This window comes from Aspergillus steynii (assembly GCF_002849105.1).
Source record: "Aspergillus steynii IBT 23096 chromosome Unknown P170scaffold_3, whole genome shotgun sequence".
Classification (NCBI taxonomy): domain Eukaryota; kingdom Fungi; phylum Ascomycota; class Eurotiomycetes; order Eurotiales; family Aspergillaceae; genus Aspergillus; species Aspergillus steynii.
In genome coordinates this window covers 3,500,580-3,515,983 of record NW_020194400.1, presented here as the reverse complement: position 1 = coordinate 3,515,983, position 15,404 = coordinate 3,500,580, and the positions used below count along the sequence as shown (strand labels likewise).

General features: G+C 51.6%; 6 protein-coding genes and 1 non-coding gene across 7 annotated transcripts; 3 read left to right on the top strand and 4 right to left on the bottom strand.

Moving 5' to 3' along the window:
• Positions 1-463: 463 nt before the first annotated feature.
• Positions 464-2,288, bottom strand: P170DRAFT_436137 (inositol phosphorylceramide synthase regulatory subunit KEI1). Its single transcript, XM_024849093.1, has 2 exons — positions 2,038-2,288; positions 464-1,931 (listed from the first exon to the last, which is right to left on the bottom strand). The coding sequence occupies exons 1-2, from the start codon at positions 2,077-2,079 to the stop codon at positions 936-938; spliced, it is 1,038 nt and encodes a 345-aa protein (XP_024706361.1). The 5' UTR covers positions 2,080-2,288; the 3' UTR covers positions 464-935.
• Positions 2,289-2,919: 631 nt separating this feature from the next.
• Positions 2,920-3,021, top strand: P170DRAFT_t79. The gene has a single exon. It is a non-coding gene; the product is annotated as a tRNA-Phe (tRNA).
• An 826-nt stretch (positions 3,022-3,847) lies between these two features.
• Positions 3,848-4,934, bottom strand: P170DRAFT_159035 (Rab family GTPase YPT6). The gene is made up of 5 exons (XM_024842555.1): positions 4,777-4,934; positions 4,697-4,722; positions 4,535-4,623; positions 4,044-4,446; positions 3,848-3,987 (listed from the first exon to the last, which is right to left on the bottom strand). The coding sequence occupies exons 1-5, from the start codon at positions 4,824-4,826 to the stop codon at positions 3,929-3,931; spliced, it is 627 nt and encodes a 208-aa protein (XP_024706360.1). The 5' UTR covers positions 4,827-4,934; the 3' UTR covers positions 3,848-3,928.
• Positions 4,935-5,202: 268 nt separating this feature from the next.
• P170DRAFT_436134 (H(+)-transporting V0 sector ATPase subunit c'') lies at positions 5,203-6,452 on the top strand. The gene is made up of 5 exons (XM_024849092.1): positions 5,203-5,389; positions 5,448-5,482; positions 5,555-5,646; positions 5,712-6,020; positions 6,080-6,452. The coding sequence occupies exons 1-5, from the start codon at positions 5,332-5,334 to the stop codon at positions 6,183-6,185; spliced, it is 600 nt and encodes a 199-aa protein (XP_024706359.1). The 5' UTR covers positions 5,203-5,331; the 3' UTR covers positions 6,186-6,452.
• A 143-nt stretch (positions 6,453-6,595) lies between these two features.
• Positions 6,596-9,011, top strand: P170DRAFT_455343 (bifunctional molybdopterin adenylyltransferase MobB/molybdopterin molybdotransferase MoeA family protein). The gene is made up of 4 exons (XM_024851519.1): positions 6,596-6,878; positions 6,931-6,970; positions 7,042-7,079; positions 7,137-9,011. The coding sequence occupies exons 1-4, from the start codon at positions 6,611-6,613 to the stop codon at positions 8,915-8,917; spliced, it is 2,127 nt and encodes a 708-aa protein (XP_024706358.1). The 5' UTR covers positions 6,596-6,610; the 3' UTR covers positions 8,918-9,011.
• Positions 9,012-9,307: 296 nt separating this feature from the next.
• On the bottom strand, positions 9,308-12,451 carry P170DRAFT_425338 (uncharacterized protein; the record flags this gene model as incomplete). The annotated part of the gene is made up of 4 exons (XM_024847627.1): positions 9,308-9,780; positions 9,830-9,967; positions 10,027-11,347; positions 11,408-12,451. 4 exons carry the CDS (start codon positions 12,449-12,451, stop codon positions 9,308-9,310), a joined length of 2,976 nt encoding a protein of 991 aa, XP_024706357.1.
• A 604-nt stretch (positions 12,452-13,055) lies between these two features.
• Positions 13,056-14,522, bottom strand: P170DRAFT_464063 (uncharacterized protein; the record flags this gene model as incomplete). The annotated part of the gene is made up of 3 exons (XM_024852219.1): positions 14,395-14,522; positions 13,764-14,340; positions 13,056-13,694 (listed from the first exon to the last, which is right to left on the bottom strand). The coding sequence occupies exons 1-3, from the start codon at positions 14,436-14,438 to the stop codon at positions 13,056-13,058; spliced, it is 1,260 nt and encodes a 419-aa protein (XP_024706356.1). The 5' UTR covers positions 14,439-14,522.
• Positions 14,523-15,404: the final 882 nt, after the last annotated feature.

Sequence of the window (15,404 nt, the reverse complement as noted above, 5' to 3'; positions counted from 1 at the left end):
GTCGAGCACGTCAGCGCGGCTTTTGCTCGGTTTGCTCGGTTTGCATGCGGGCAGCGTGCAATTGCATTGCCGGTGATTGGATCTGCCCGTTTTTGCAGGCCGCCGTCGGGCTTTGTATGCCTGCCTGACTAAGACCTGGAGGCCTGGAGGCCTGCAAGCCTGCAGGGTTGGTGGTGAGAAGCACGTGCTCCCTTAGGGCTGCCCTCTCGGGCGAGAGACGCAACTGATGCCCTATACAACGGCTGACCAGTCGTGATTCCTGTCTATACCTACCCGTTCTTCTTTGCTTACCGGATATTTCCGGAGTGGTCATCACAAAAGAAAGAAAAGAAAAAAGAATTACTATTCAAAATCGAGTTGGGTGCAGATTAGACAATGGTTCCTTATTGACGCCGTTATAAAAACAACCAACCCATATCAACCAGTATCAATGTACATGCTCCAATGCTAGACTAAGGGCTGGGGGTAAAGATATTATGTTCCCACGTGGTTTGTGCAGACTCGTCTCTCCCATATGCAACCTGAGAGCCCACGCCTCGTCCATGAAGAGACGACCATGGAATGAGCAACAGAGGAAAGGATGTCAAAAAAAAACGCCGCCAATCCAGCCCGTCCTTTCCAACTGTCTGATTCGTAACCAGGGTATGTAGATCATCTCGCCATATATAATAACAGGAACGAAGGAAAATAAAACGGGCTATATGTATCACGCAGTGAAGAGGCAACGGGCTGAGGAGTCTCTCCGCTATATCCGGGGTGGAGAGATCGGATAGAAGAAGCATGTGACCTCACTCCTTGCCAAACAGGACAGAACCGCCCTCGCGTTCTTGGCAGTGGTTATGATGAAAAGAAGACCCTATTTAGGCAGGGTTCTACAATCGGCCAAAGCATGAGTGGGTGGGTGTCCTATGCGAGGTGGATTTGAGCGGCCTGGATCACCGGTTTTCGGTCCAGTCTTGCATCTTGACATTCATCCCCGGGGCTTGCTCGTAGATCGGTTGCTGCAAGGCGGCAGCCTGAACGGCAGATTGAGAGGGCTGCGGGGGGCCGGTACCAGAGCGACGTCTTCTCTCGCGCTCGAGGGGTCCGGGGAGCTCGGTGTTCTCGAGGCGAGTGCGGAACCGGCGCCCGATGTTGTTCATCCAGCTAGTTCCCTCCTCGTCTTCGCCCAGCCAGTAGTTACGGCCCACACTGATCATGGCGCGACCGAGTTTGCCCTGCCAGCCCTGGCCCTCCGGGCTGAACGGCGAGAATGGCTCCCGATCGATGTCAGCCACGCTAGCAACGCTGGCGTTGGATGTATTGCGGCTGTGGGTGGGCAGTTGCGTGTGACGCGGCACGGCGATGTAGATGCGCAGGGCCTGGCGTGCGAAAGCGAGCATCACGAACACAAAGTAGGCGCGGACGACCCACAGGGTGCAGATGAAGAGGATGCTCTGGAAGCTTTCCGGCTGGGTCACGGCGTTGCTTAGGCCCTCGGAACTCCGGGCGTAGTTGCTTCCATCGGTGGACTCGGTATAGGTCGACTCGGTGTAAGAATCGTCATACTTGGGACTGGTAAAGCCGGCAGTCTGGGCGATCGTCTCACTACCCGGTCCCGACACCGTTCCATTCTCGTAGTGCTGGGAAACGACCAGGAACCATGTTACGCCGAAGGTTGCGGTGTAGGCGGCGTTGATGATGCTGTCGAACACGTAGAGCCAGGCGAGGGCGAGGCATTGCAGGGGGGATTGCTTCCGGATGTGAGGGAAAAGTATCGTCGCAAGACCGAGGGCGATTAAGGAGTAAATATACATGGACAGTTGCACAGGGGAAAGGTGGTAGCCGGTGAGCAGAGCGAGTAGTCCATAGAGGCCGCTGATCTTGTTGAGGAGTAGGGACAGAGTGATCAGAGCAGCGCCGGTGCGCAGGCTCATCACATAGAGGAATGTCTGTAGCGCGACCCAGGCGTCGTCGTTAGCGCCCACGAGCGACCGGACGGAACGGGAAAGGATGGTGATAAGGGCAGCCAGAAAATTTTCCAGGAAGTCGACATACCTCAGGCCGCGGGATGCGGAGGAAACGGGTTGATAACCCCATATTTGCAGAGTTGATATCGCCGATGGAGGGGGTTTATCGGTGATAGTGGCACGAGAGCAGAAATAGGAAAAGGAATGGAAGGCGATGTCAGAAGGGGTGAGAGAGAGAAAAAGAGGCTGGCGCTGGGGGCGAGCCATGGGCCAATCGCAGCCGCACAGGGGCGCCATTTTCCGGGCGATCCGCCTGCCGATCGCTGCCCTTTCGCTTCCTCATTTCCATGACGTTGAAGGGAGCCTGGTACGAATACGGCCGCCATCGTTAAATTGCAGTTCCATCGGCCTGGTTGCCTACGGAGTCTGCCCTGTGGTCCCTGGCCTAGTAGACCGATGGATCTTCTCGTGGTGGATACTGGAAAATCAATTGGCGGGTTCTATCCTTTCAACCCTGCCGTGGACTGACTATGGAGCCGTGTCTACGGAATATGATCTGTCGCATGGTGCTCGAGGTACTCCGTACGTCGAAACATGTTACTCTCCGGCCGAGGATAACTCGGGCTTGACCTTTTTTTTTTTTTTTTTTTTTTTGGGTCCCTGCATTTTCCAGGCACTGACCACGCAAGAACGGGGCCTGTGGATTTGGACATGCAAAACGTAGTAAACACACCTGAATATATAATGACACAGTGTACCATGCCAGTCCGCATACACTCGTCATATGAACATTGGATAAAATAGCAGGCTAAGTGTCATCTACAAGTCCGTAATAACCATCCACTCGAGGCACCATTGAGAGAAAACCTGTTTTGTCGAGAGCAAACCGGATGATGTTGCTGTTACTTCATTGTGCTTCAAGAATAAGCTCCATTGATAAAGCCATAATCCAGGCCAAATTACAACAATTGGGGTGATAGCTCAGTTGGGAGAGCGCACGACTGAAGTCAACTTCAATCAGTCAGATCACCTGGCAATCGTGAGGTCACCGGTTCAATCCCGGTTCATCCCATACTCCAATTTCTTTTTTGTTTTTGTATATCCGCTTTTTGCTCCTACTACTCCGTACCAGCTCCTTTTTTTCTCTTTCGCCTTATTTATTTCCTCTCTGCGACCCCGATAAACAAACCGAGCCAATTGCCCTGCTAAAAACCTCCCCTATCTTCATTCTCAACCCCCTCTTCCCGTAACCACCTAGTTAGCCGTCCACCTAGCCTCTATCACATTACTCGGCAGGCTTCGAGTCTTACTGATCGCAGCACATCACCACCCTGAGCAACCTAATTTTTCCACTCGGCCTTATTGATCTTTCTGATAGATTGTCATAGTACAATTGCCGTATCACCGCTATGCTTGTCACATGCTCCTCACCTTCGCGACGAACCTCAATGCCAAAGCCAGTCCAGCCAATTCACCACAGGGTCCCTCTATCCATACGTACAATCACTGGTCTCCGGTATGCTATTGTCATTTAAAAATGCTAAAGCTGCCATGTAAATCGCAAGGTCAATGAATACACGGCCATTCCTAACTGGACCAGGCCGTAGATGTTCGAGATGATGGCCGCCAATATAGACGGTCAAGACGAAGAATCCGACCCCAATGGCCATCGAGCGAGAGGCAAGTGGATGCTGAAAAATGGGGCAAAAAAAAAAGAGAGGAACAACATCGATATCCCTCAAATTAAGCAGAAAAGAGGACACTCAGCCAGGAGTAAAGAAGGGGAAAAAGGAAAGTGGGAAGAACATTTGGAATAAAAAGGTTTGATCTAAACACGCTATCACCTGAAAAAGCAAAGGAAGGAAAATGTACATCTTAAAAATGGCAGAGCATTATGGACAATCTCAAACCTCATCATTGAGATTCAGGGGAGCAAATGGCGAAAAGGGTGGTAGGTGAGACCAGATAAAATACAACCGCTAGCAGGCACATCCGTCATTGTTCGTGGTCTCTTTGGGACTTATATTAACGTCAATCACTAGAACCAAACAGTTAGCATCTGGACATGGTGACCGAGGACTGGAATGAACGGACTGTTGTTCTCTCCCTTGTTCGCCTCGCCCTCCATTCCCGGTAGAGCCTGGGCTATCCTCCGGAAAAGCTGCTTGACGTTGTGGCCGACCTTGGCACTGGTTTCGATGAACATCAAGCCGTTCTTCTTGGCCTCCTCTTCACCCTGTGCCGTCGTAACTTCTCGCTTATCGTTCAAATCGGTCTTGTTGCCCACCAGCACGATAATCACATCGTTGCCACGCTCTCCTCGTACGTCGTCGATCCATTTCCGGGTGTTCTGGAAGGATTTGGCGTTCGAGATATCATAAACGACGACCGCAACGCTCGAGTCACGGATGTAGGAAGGAATCAGAGATCGGAAACGCTCCTGACCAGCAGTGTCCCAAAGTTGCAGTCGAACCGTCCGGTCCTCCAAGTACATAGTCTAAAAGAATGTCCGGATTAGATAACATGGCTCTTGCGGAGGAACGCCTGGCGTGACATAGCAGTCGTCGACCGTGGTTTAGGCATACCTTCGAGAGGAAGTCGATTCCGATAGTGGCTTGGTATGTGTTGTCGAACGAGTCGTACATGAACCGCGTGATCAGCGATGTTTTCCCGACTAGATTCCCGTTGTTAGACCTGACCACCTCTGTAGCTCACAGCCACGCGTGAAGTGAGTTGCTGGATCATACCGCTCTGTTCTCCCAAGAACACCAACCTACAGCCTAGTTAGCAACCCATGGAAGCCGTAGTGGGCACCGACCAAACATACTTGAACTTTTTCAGCGGGTTCGAATACGACCCAACTCCGGTGGCGGCCATGGCGATTGAGACGTGGTGGTCGTGGTGAATTCACAGGATCAGGGGTAGGAGGAGTACTAAGGAAGTAGTAGCACGACGCGGAGGCAATATATGGATTAGTTAGCGGGTTGTGCGAGGATGGTCCGAGACGGGCGCTAAGGATACAATGGCGTCGGAAGAAGGGAGTCAAGGAGAGACGAGGCGTAGAATGCGAGTAAACCAGGCGCACGAGGGAATTCAGAGGGCGACTGGGAGTGAGCTTCGACCCATGGGTCCGTCTGGGGAAACAGTATGAACTGACAAGCAACTCCGCCGCCGCCTGCGCGGATTAACGCCGGCCCGACCGGCGAGTCGTGTCCCAGTCCCAAGTCTGGCTGAGACGGCGATGCTGATCCGCCCAGGAGCTTCATCGGCTGTCCTACCACTCTCTTTCGACTTCTCCTCGAGCTCCCCCCCTCCGTGAGGCCCGTTCGTTGGTTTTTTCTCTCCTCCAGCTTGCAGGTTGTGCTCTAGGTTGGAGGTCATCATGGGTCTCCTCTATCCTGCCAGTACTGCTACCGTGTCACTCCTGGTGATAGGAGGATGTGAGTGATTTCATCATCGCTGCTGTTGTAAATACTCCGCTAACCTATGCCGCTGAAGACATGCTATTCCATGGAGATGGCGAACAGTTTAATGTACGATCGGCGTCCTCTCGCATCTCTCCCCCCTCTCCGCTGCTGTCGGACCGCCGTTAATCCAACCTCTAGGTCGGCCAATTCCTCGAATCCGTGTCCCCGTACGCCTGGGCGAACCTGGGTATTGCGATGTGTATCGGTTTATCGGTTGTAGGAGCAGCATGGTATATTCTCGTCTCCACGGTTCTCGCCAATTCCCTCGCGCGGTCACTTACACTAGGATCTATAGGGGCATCTTCCTTACGGGCTCTTCGATTGTCGGCGGTGGTGTCAAGGCACCTAGAATTCGGACAAAGAACTTGATCTCGATTATTTTCTGCGAAGTCGTGGCTATTTACGGAGTTATCATGGCTATTGTGTTCTCTTCGAAGCTCAACCTGGTGGACAACGACGAGCTTCTCACGGGCGGCAACTACTACACCGGTTACGGACTGTTCTGGGGTGGCCTCACGGTGGGCGCATGCAACTTGATCTGCGGTGTCTCTGTCGGCATGAACGGAAGTGGTGCGGCCCTGGCCGATGCTGCTGACGCTACCCTGTTCGTTCCTCCCTACCTCCGCATCTCCAGGTTGAAAATGCTAATTGCGTTCATTATAGGTTCGTGAAGATCCTCGTCATTGAGATCTTCAGTTCGGTACTTGGTCTGTTCGGCCTTATCGTCGGGCTCCTGATAGCAGGAAAGGCGACCGATTTCGGAGCCTAAGGTTGGCGGCGGAAGATGTCTTCTCTGAGAGAAGACTAGATGAACCGGGGTGGAAATCATCTGTACGACTTGGATTTTTTAAGCTTCACTTTCTTCTGATGTTCTCTTATATACCGCATTGAGGCGTATGGAATCGACTTGAACTGTAGAGTCTTGGGAATGCGTGAATAGCGTCATGATTCCCGCGAAATTGCTATGATGTTTGAAGAGGTGGTGTACAGTAACAGGCGTCGGGGATAATGGACGTACTAAGTATTTAAATGCAATTCTACGATATATCTTAACAGCGCATACGTATCGGGCGTCGCAGGATGAAGTGTAGAAACCCGCGAGAGCCGCCTGCACATGACGGACATTTTAAAGAAGCAAAGACTCCCCGCACTGCAAACCCGCCCCTCACTCCATCATCACCAACATCCGCCACCATGGCAGACACTCAGCTCAAACCAGCAATCCTCATCGTGTCGGACACTGCTTCTCAAGATCCATCAACAGATAGAGTAGGCGAGACTCTTACGGGTTTATTTTCGGAGGGATCGAGCAACTGGGAGCAACCGGTTACCAAGATCGTACCCGACAATGTGCTGGAGATTCAACGAGCCATCTGCAATTGGACAGACGGACCAGACTGGGTAAATCTTGTCCTCGTTAGCGGTGGTACAGGATTTGCAGTGAAGGACAACACCCCGGAGGTTCGTTCGATTGGCCCTCAATGGAGTCATTCCAAAGCTAACAAGGGAACAGGCTGTATCACCTCTCATCCATCGCCATGCATACGGCCTTGTGTAAGTCCCAAGACCCGGGGTTCCATACCTTTTAAAGATCAAGACCAAGACTACTAACTGAAGCTTCAAAGGCACGGCATGATAGCTGCTTCGTTGAAAATCACACCATGTAGGACACAACGCTGCATCGCATGACCCAGAATCAGGAACTGACAATTATGCATAGTCGCTATGATGTCTCGGCCGGTTGCTGGTGTGAGAGACAAGTCGTTAATTATTACCCTCCCAGGGTCTCCTAAAGGCGCTAAGGAGAATCTCGAAGCAGTCATCAAGCTTCTTCCCCACGCGTGTATGCAAGCCGCCGGTGCCAATTCCCGAGCTATCCATGCGGGTGGCGTCAAAAAGTTAGAAACCGAAGCTGGCGTTTCATCTGGAAGCAAGCAGCCAGAATCCCAAGCAGGGCATTCTCATTCTCATCATCACCATCACCATCATGATCATTCCCATGGCCATGGACATGTTGTCCCGAAAGCACACACTTCCCCGTCGGACCGACCAAACTCAAATGACCCCAATGCTGGGCCAAACCGGCGATATCGCTCGTCTCCATATCCGATGCTTTCAGTTGACGAAGCACTCCAGTTAATTACCAAGCATACTCCCGATCCGGTCGTTGTCGAGGCCCCAGTGAACGTGGCCTTGGTTGGGTCTGTTATTGCGGAGGATGTGTATGCTGGCGAGGCGGTTCCAGCCTACCGAGCCAGCATTGTGGACGGATACGCCGTGATTGCACCAGAGTCACCGGATCTTGGTCCTAGTACGAAGGGCATATTCCCCGTGGCATCGATTACCCACGCTAATCCCGGTGGTACTCTGGCACCGCTTGAGCCGGGAACCATTGCAAGAATCACAACAGGGGCGCCCCTGCCGCCAAACGCAAACGCCGTTGTCATGGTCGAGGATACGGTCCTGGCGTCTTCAACTCCTGATGGCGAAGAAGAGGCAACCGTGGAGATCTTGACTGGAGATATCAAACCCAACGAGAATGTACGTGAACCAGGCAGCGACGTCGCGCTGGGTTCCAGGATTCTTCGAAAAGGAGACTTGATCACCTCCGTGGGAGGCGAGATAGGACTCTTAGCGGCTACTGGCACGGGAACGGTCAAGGTATACAAGAAACCCTGTGTCGGAGTCCTGAGCACAGGAGACGAGCTGGTAGAGCATGACGACCCGAACAAGCTCTACGGGGGACAAATTCGAGACTCAAATCGCCCGTCCCTTCTATCCTGTCTGGCTTCCTGGGGATTCCAAACGGTTGATCTTGGCATTGCTCGCGACACGCCGGTAGGCGAACTCGAGCACAGCTTGAGAAACGCTCTCCGAGGAGTCGGAAAAGCAACTGCCAGCGTCGATGTAATCATCACTACTGGCGGAGTATCAATGGGCGAGCTGGACCTGCTTAAACCCACCATCGAGCGTTCTCTAGGCGGCACCATCCACTTCGGTCGAGTGTCCATGAAACCAGGGAAACCCACCACCTTCGCGACGGTCCCATTCAAGGCTTCGTCGTCGACGCAGTCGGCGCAGCAAGAGCGCGAGACAAAACTCATCTTCTCGCTCCCGGGCAACCCCGCTTCGGCTCTCGTCACCCTGAACCTGTTCGTGCTTCTTTCGCTGCATAAGCTGATGGGAATGGGCCAGAGGGAGGTCTCGGCGGGTGTGCTTCCTGCGTTTGGCTTACCTCTCGTATCGGTCTCCCTTTCCCACCCGTTCCCGCGTGACGCCAAACGCACAGAATATCACCGGGCCATCGTGACGGCGTCTCGATCGGATGGACGACTATATGCAACTAGCACGGGCCTGGAAGGCGTCGGGCAGCGGAGCTCGAGGGTAGGCAGCCTTGCGAGCGCGAACTCGCTCTTGGTACTCCAGCCGGGAAGCGGAAAGGCCGAGCAGGGTGCTTTGGTGGAAGCTTTGATGCTAGGGGCTGTTGTGGCTGAAAAATAGAATATTGGACTATACGTGACTATTATAAGTGATATATACCGCTGGGCTTCTATGTTTTATGATAATTATATGAAAGCTAGGAAGTCCGCACTTGAAAATAACCATCTGAATTCGAGTTCTCACTATGTCCAACAAACCACAACTAATGCACCAGGAAGAGCCACACCGAGATGAAAGAGAGAGGGAAGGAAAGAAAAAGCATAGTAAGAAGAAAGTCTTTTCAAGACTCCAGAAGAGAAAGGGTATCGAGCAACAACACCGGTCATAAACTCATTAAATTAGCCCACCCAAGAAATAAAAACCCAAGCCCTAAATTCAAGTGAGTGTAGGTAATATACTCAGTCCTTGATTCTGAAGCACGCAAATGGTCGTCTATCGACAAGATATCAATCATCCTTTATTATATTTCCACCCTTTCTTCTTTTCCGCCCGCAACGCAGGCAGTGTTGAATCCTTGCCTTGTTTCCGGGCAATTTCAATCACAAGGAACCGGACGAAGTCAGTGAGCGTCCAGTAGCTGCTGTGGGCACTCAGCATGTTCAGGTACTGAATGTTCAAGGGACCGCTGCCGCCGGAGAGGAAGTAGTCTATTTGCGCGTTGTCGTTGAGCAGGAGCATGCGTTTCTCAGCGATTTCTTCGCGGGTGAAGTCGTGGGTCTCGAGTTCAACGTTTGAAGGGAGCTTAGCGACAGCGGCTGGGCGAGAGGAGGTGGCCGTGGAAGACGTGAAAGAAGGTGGCGAGCTCCAGCGGAAGACACTGCCGAAGGATTGCCAGAACGAAGCAGAGGAGCTGGGGATGGAGGCGGTTTTCAAGGAATTTGCTAGATCGATGTCGACTGCGGCATTGACACGGTATGCAATTGCTGCTTGGGTCAGTAAAGAGCGGGTTGTGCCGCGTTAGGGCCAACTCACGGTCTGTGGTATGCATGATGTTGTAGAGGTTATCTACAGCTAGACACCCATATGTGTCTGCGTCTCCGGCAACTCCACGAAGACGGTCATCCCCTTCACAGCCAGGTTTATCTCTGCCGCGTCGAGGTAGAAGATTTGCTATAATGAATGAGCGTCAGTATCGAACTTCTGGTTGATGTGAAGTCTGTGTCGCATACCTTTGTTGAGAAGTAGGAAGAATCCCGCTGGACTCCCACAGATGAAGAGATTCTTAGTATCGAACTCGAAAATGTCTCCACGAAGGGGAGTTTTCGAGAAATCAAAGTCAGGGATTGTGGTTGGCTGGTGGCTCAGAATGTCCAGTGCCATCGCACTCCCAAGAGAATGTGCAAGCAAATGCACCCGGCCATTCTGCTGAAACCCGGGATTGTTCTTACACCAGAGTCGATAGATCCGGTTGGCCTCTTTCACAACAGCCTGGACCATTTTCGGCTTGTGATGTGACAGATAATACGGAATGTCAAGCATGACATCGCTGATCAGCGACCTGACCGCGGGTATTGTGTCCGGCGTGATGTCCTTAAGTGTGAAATGATTAGCAGTAGGGTCATCTGCCTGCGACTCGAGATTGGCGTCATCCAAAGACAATGTAGAGCGCCAGTTAACAGGAAGAACCATTATTCCGCCATGATCTTGCCGTACATGCGGCCAGACCGGTTCGCTGTTTAGTTCCATGTTGACATTCCTACGAAATGCATTGATGGCATGCGTGAAATGGAAGCTCTCCATGCGCTCCGAAAGCTTTTGCCCTATCCCATGCACGACTAGTATCAGGTCGGTGGGAGAAGGCCGCGACTCCTCCATTGCACAGGCGTAGCAAATTTGCCTGCCACCGCTCGTCCGGGTCATGGTGCGCGATTGAGTGCTTCGGAGATAATTTCTGACATCAACCGGACTTGGCTTGGACGGATGCAGCTGTTCCCAGAGTCGCCTACTGAAACCTCGAATTACAGGGATCCCTATTTGCCGCCCTTTGCGAATCGCACTGAGCGGTCTCCTTCCCCTAGCCACTGATGGAAGTAAACTAGGCCGAAGAATCTGTGCGTCTTTTCCGTCAACATAGATGACGCTCGAGTGAACGAAAGGCTTGACAGCTTCAGAATGAACAGCCGATCCACCAGCAGCTCGATTTTCATCAAAATTTGTGTCGTCGGATCTGTCGTTTTCCGGCGCTTCGGACGTCCCGGGGCGAGAAGTTAACGTACTCGGATCCTGAGCCGCAGCAGATGCGGTTTGGGATTTTAGATCTTCCTTTGACCATAGCCGGTGCACAATTTTCATCTCTGCATCGGCTCCATTCTCTACGCAACTGTTGAGCTCGTCTTGCCACGTCTCGGTCCATGGCTTCAGATACACGTAACCGTCCTCGAGTTTATTGGCCAGGTCTGTTTCCACTGGTAGCATAGTGTTCTTGTAGAACCAGGTTGCGCGAAGGACACTTGATATGTCATGTAGAGGACTCCAGTATATTGGTTTCATCTATTCAAATGTTAGGGTTTCGAAACATAGTCATGGGGAGAATTTCGAGATGATTTGTACCTTCAGATTGGGCAGTTCCACCAAATGAAGACGGGATACACCCACGGGAATCTTCGTCTGAGCCGTTTCCTTCTCCCTTGACTCTTCATCCTCTTCTATAGAATCCCCAGGCGCCTCGTCTGGATGAGCGCTATTCCTGAGCCCGGAGGGTTTCGGAGCTACGTGACTAGACACATTGGCTGGGGCGTCTGCTTGAAGCCCCTGGCTGCCATCCTTGGACGCAGTAGAATCCACAGAGCGTCCCAACAGACTTTGGGGTCTTGTTGAAGGTGCTCTGGCGAATGGGGAACCGCTGATACTTCCGTCGCGCGAGGAACCGCCACGCAGACTCCCACTTTCTACCCCCTCAATAGCCGTGTCCTCACTCTGCGGTGACTCGTTGGTCTTGCGTCTGGTAGCCTTGAGGTTTCCACTGCTTGGAGACAAATCCCGTTTTCGATAACTAAGCGGAGTGGACCCATCGGTGATTTTCACAGCGTTATCCAATTTGGAGCGAGGGCGTACTCTTTCCCCTGATTCTTTGTTGTCCGCTTCTACACTGCCGGATTCATAGCCGGATCGTACTCCGAAGGTCTGTGGTGTGCGGTCGTCAAGAGAGAAATCAGGAAGACTTGCATGGCTTCTTTCACTGCCAGCCAGACTTATATCCCCCCGCGTTCCTGTCGGTCTTCTGCGGTCTGTAGGAACGGACCTTTGCCCGGGTACCGAGACCCCTTTCTTTGTCAAGACCGCAGAGCCTTCCAGCGACCGTTTCGCCTCGGAAGCCTTCTGCTTCCCGGCTCGTAGTATGGATAGCCATGTCTCTTCTAGCACGATATTATCTTTGACCGAAAAGGGTTGGGGTGGAGCTCGTTCGTTTCCCGAATCTTGACCGCCTGAAGGAGGAGGCAAGGCAGTCAAAGGATCATCGATTGGCAACGAGGACGCGTAAAAGAACTGGGGACGGGCTTTTGGCGCAGAGTCTGAAGAGTGCCAAGTAGCTAGGTCGGGTTCGTCATCGGCAAGAAGGCATGATGGGCCGTACGTGTGGATGGGACCTGTCATCGTGAATGCTCTGCGGGAGATGCTCCACGCCGGGTGGGAACTCAAACCTCCCTAAGTGGAAAGATAGGAGCGGAATAAGGTGTTCAAAAAGAGACTGTCATTGTTGGGGTCAAGAAATGGCTAGTTGCTACTGGAGCACTAAAATGTCCCTGATGCCTACTGGAGCGGTGTCAGCAAGGGGGAAGCAGGCATCAAGTAAGGAGGGCCTAAGGATCGAAGATCGAAACAGATAGGTCATAATAAAAACTCAGCGCCTTCACCATCAAGTCGTCAAGTTTCATCTCCGGGTCGACAGGCTGGCTTTTGGCTCCGCAAGAGGAGAAGCGATCAAGGCGATGGTTTGGCGGTCTCCAGCCCTTTCTAGTTTCTCGTGATTCCGCCTATGACGTCGGCCCACGTGCACCCGGGGCCATTTCTTTTCGATTTTCATTTTGGTTCTCAAAACAACATTCATTTCATTGCCTTGATCGAGCGACGCACGCTTCGTCAGGAATAAAGATTGAAGATAAACAGCATGGCCAGATTAAAACACTCAGATTTGCAACTCGAAGGAAAAAAGGAAATAAGAAATAACAGCTAACGACGAATCTCAGAAAGCGACTAGCTAAGCACTCTGTCCCCGACGGTCTCGAGTGGATCCGTTTCTGGGCCTAGATGACCGGCCCTTGCCCTTCTCGTCGGAGTACCTTTCCTCCAGATTCTTCTTCATCATGGCCAATGTTTTCATCTGCAGTTCCTGGAAAGCAAGCAAAGTCACGGTCGGCGCTCCTAGCATTCCGAGGAGCTTATCGATATCGTGCATGTGCTTGCGGATGGCGCTGTCAGGAGCACAGAATGTACGCACACTCATTTCTTGCACGATCGCCTTCCAGTTACGGAGATTCGAATGCAGCAGAATGGGATTAGTCGAACTCTCGCCGTTGAATTGTAGAGTGCGGATGTTGGATAAGATCAGTCGGCGCTGAGTGGCCTGGTCGAACTGAAACTCGACGACGTGAGGCCTATTCTTGGACTCCCAGAAGCTTGTGACTTTCCTGATCGATTCTTCGGAGACCCGGCCCCTGCCGTGTTGCTCAAATAAGAAATCATTGGCAGTGACACAGATCATGACTTCCAGCTCGGAATACATCTTGGCCTGCATCGGAGGATTCAGCGAGATGGGAATAGTCGTTCCGGGCAACATCCTGAAAGGGCGCGGTCCACGAGCGAATGGAATAGGATAGACTTTCGCCATGTCCTCAGCCTAATCCCAGTGTTAGAATGATGGCAACAAAAAAAGATCAAAGGTTGGAACAGGCTCGGAACAACTTACGAACTCCTCGACTTGGTGCTTGATCTTCTTTCCCAGATTGATGAATGTCTTTGACATGTGCTTTTCGTTCGACAGACATCTCATATCTGGGGTGTTTCCAAGCCAGCCATTCTCGCCGAAGAGCCTTTTATGTGAGACGACTTTTTCCTTGAATGGATTATCGATAAGATTGAATTCAAGCAAGTCCAATTCGCCAGAATCGGAGGAGACTTTCACCGGTGACATGGGCTGTTTGAAATGCTCTTCATACTCTACAATCGCAACCTGGGCCACCACGGGTTTTTCAAGCGCAGTGTAGGCTGTCTTGTATTCATTTCCGTCATGAAGAACCACACGAGCCTTCTCCGGCGCAGGGACTGGAGTCGCTGGCTTAATGTAGCGCATTGGAGGCGATGGCGACACTTCCAGAGGAGCAACGACCATGTCAACCTCGGACGGAATGGACTGGAACGAATCCCTGCCGGAGGACGCGCTCGAGGACAGCGAAGAGTAGGTTATATCCGATGGAAATTCCCAGAAAGTTTTCAATTCGTCGTAGAAGGGATTGAGCTTGGCAATGTCTTCGTACTCAAGGTGGCTACATCGGCAATGGTTAGTATACGGATAGCTGCAATGAAGAACCCTAACTCACTCCATGCTCAACACGATGGGCACGTCGCAGTGGTCACGAGTCATTTTAGAGATGCAAATGATCAGATGCTCTTTTTGATGAGAAGCTGAAGAGAAGCTGAAGAGAAGGTGTAATTGAGAGCAAGGAAGGAACAGTTATGAGTGAACAGAATATGTGGAGGTTTGGTGAGATGCAGAATATAGTGCCTAGAGATAACGAAGATCTTATGTACTGGACATTTCGAACTCGAATGTCAGGGTCTATTCAGAACAATATGATTGCTATATTGCATTGACAATCTAGCCTGGTCTAGCGGGCTACATTGAATCAATAATACCTATTGTATAGATGTGAATGACGGGTCAATAGAATGGCCATGGAAGTAGTCGGAATTCACCGAGCGTGATCCATGGATGTTTGAGGAAGGCCGCTGATTTGGTATAGCTAGACTCGGTGGCTTGTATTATAATAGATCAATAGTATTTCCCCACCACCATTGATTCAGTAGAATGATATGACTCTATTAGTCTCAGGCAGTAACCATATAATACGATTGATTGTATCGTTTGGTCTGAATAAGGTGCTGCTTGCCTAATAGGCTTTTCTTGACTCACCGGGTATAGCTTCAGGTAGCTATGCCCGCTATTATCCGCTATGCCGATGCACGCCGGAGTGAGACGGCCCAGAAGATCGGCATGCCGTACGGAGTAAACTTCAGATCATCCCTTGCTGTCTAATTGCCTTTGGGTCCCATTATTAGAAATACTAAGTAGTACTATACACTGATAGGAACCGAGGCTTCTCTCGGACCATGTACGCCGTAGATCTTCAGCGATGACGAAAGGAACATCACCCGAGACGGGCAATGAATATGGGATATAAAGACTACACTGTAAGAGCCGATCTTGATTGCCTGCGGAATGGAGCTTAACAGAAGGCAGCGTTAGCGTGCTCGCTAATGGCGTCGACAGCGAAAGGAATAAGTGGAGCCGGAAGGCGACGGCGGGATCTCCGAGGCGAACAGGGCGGCC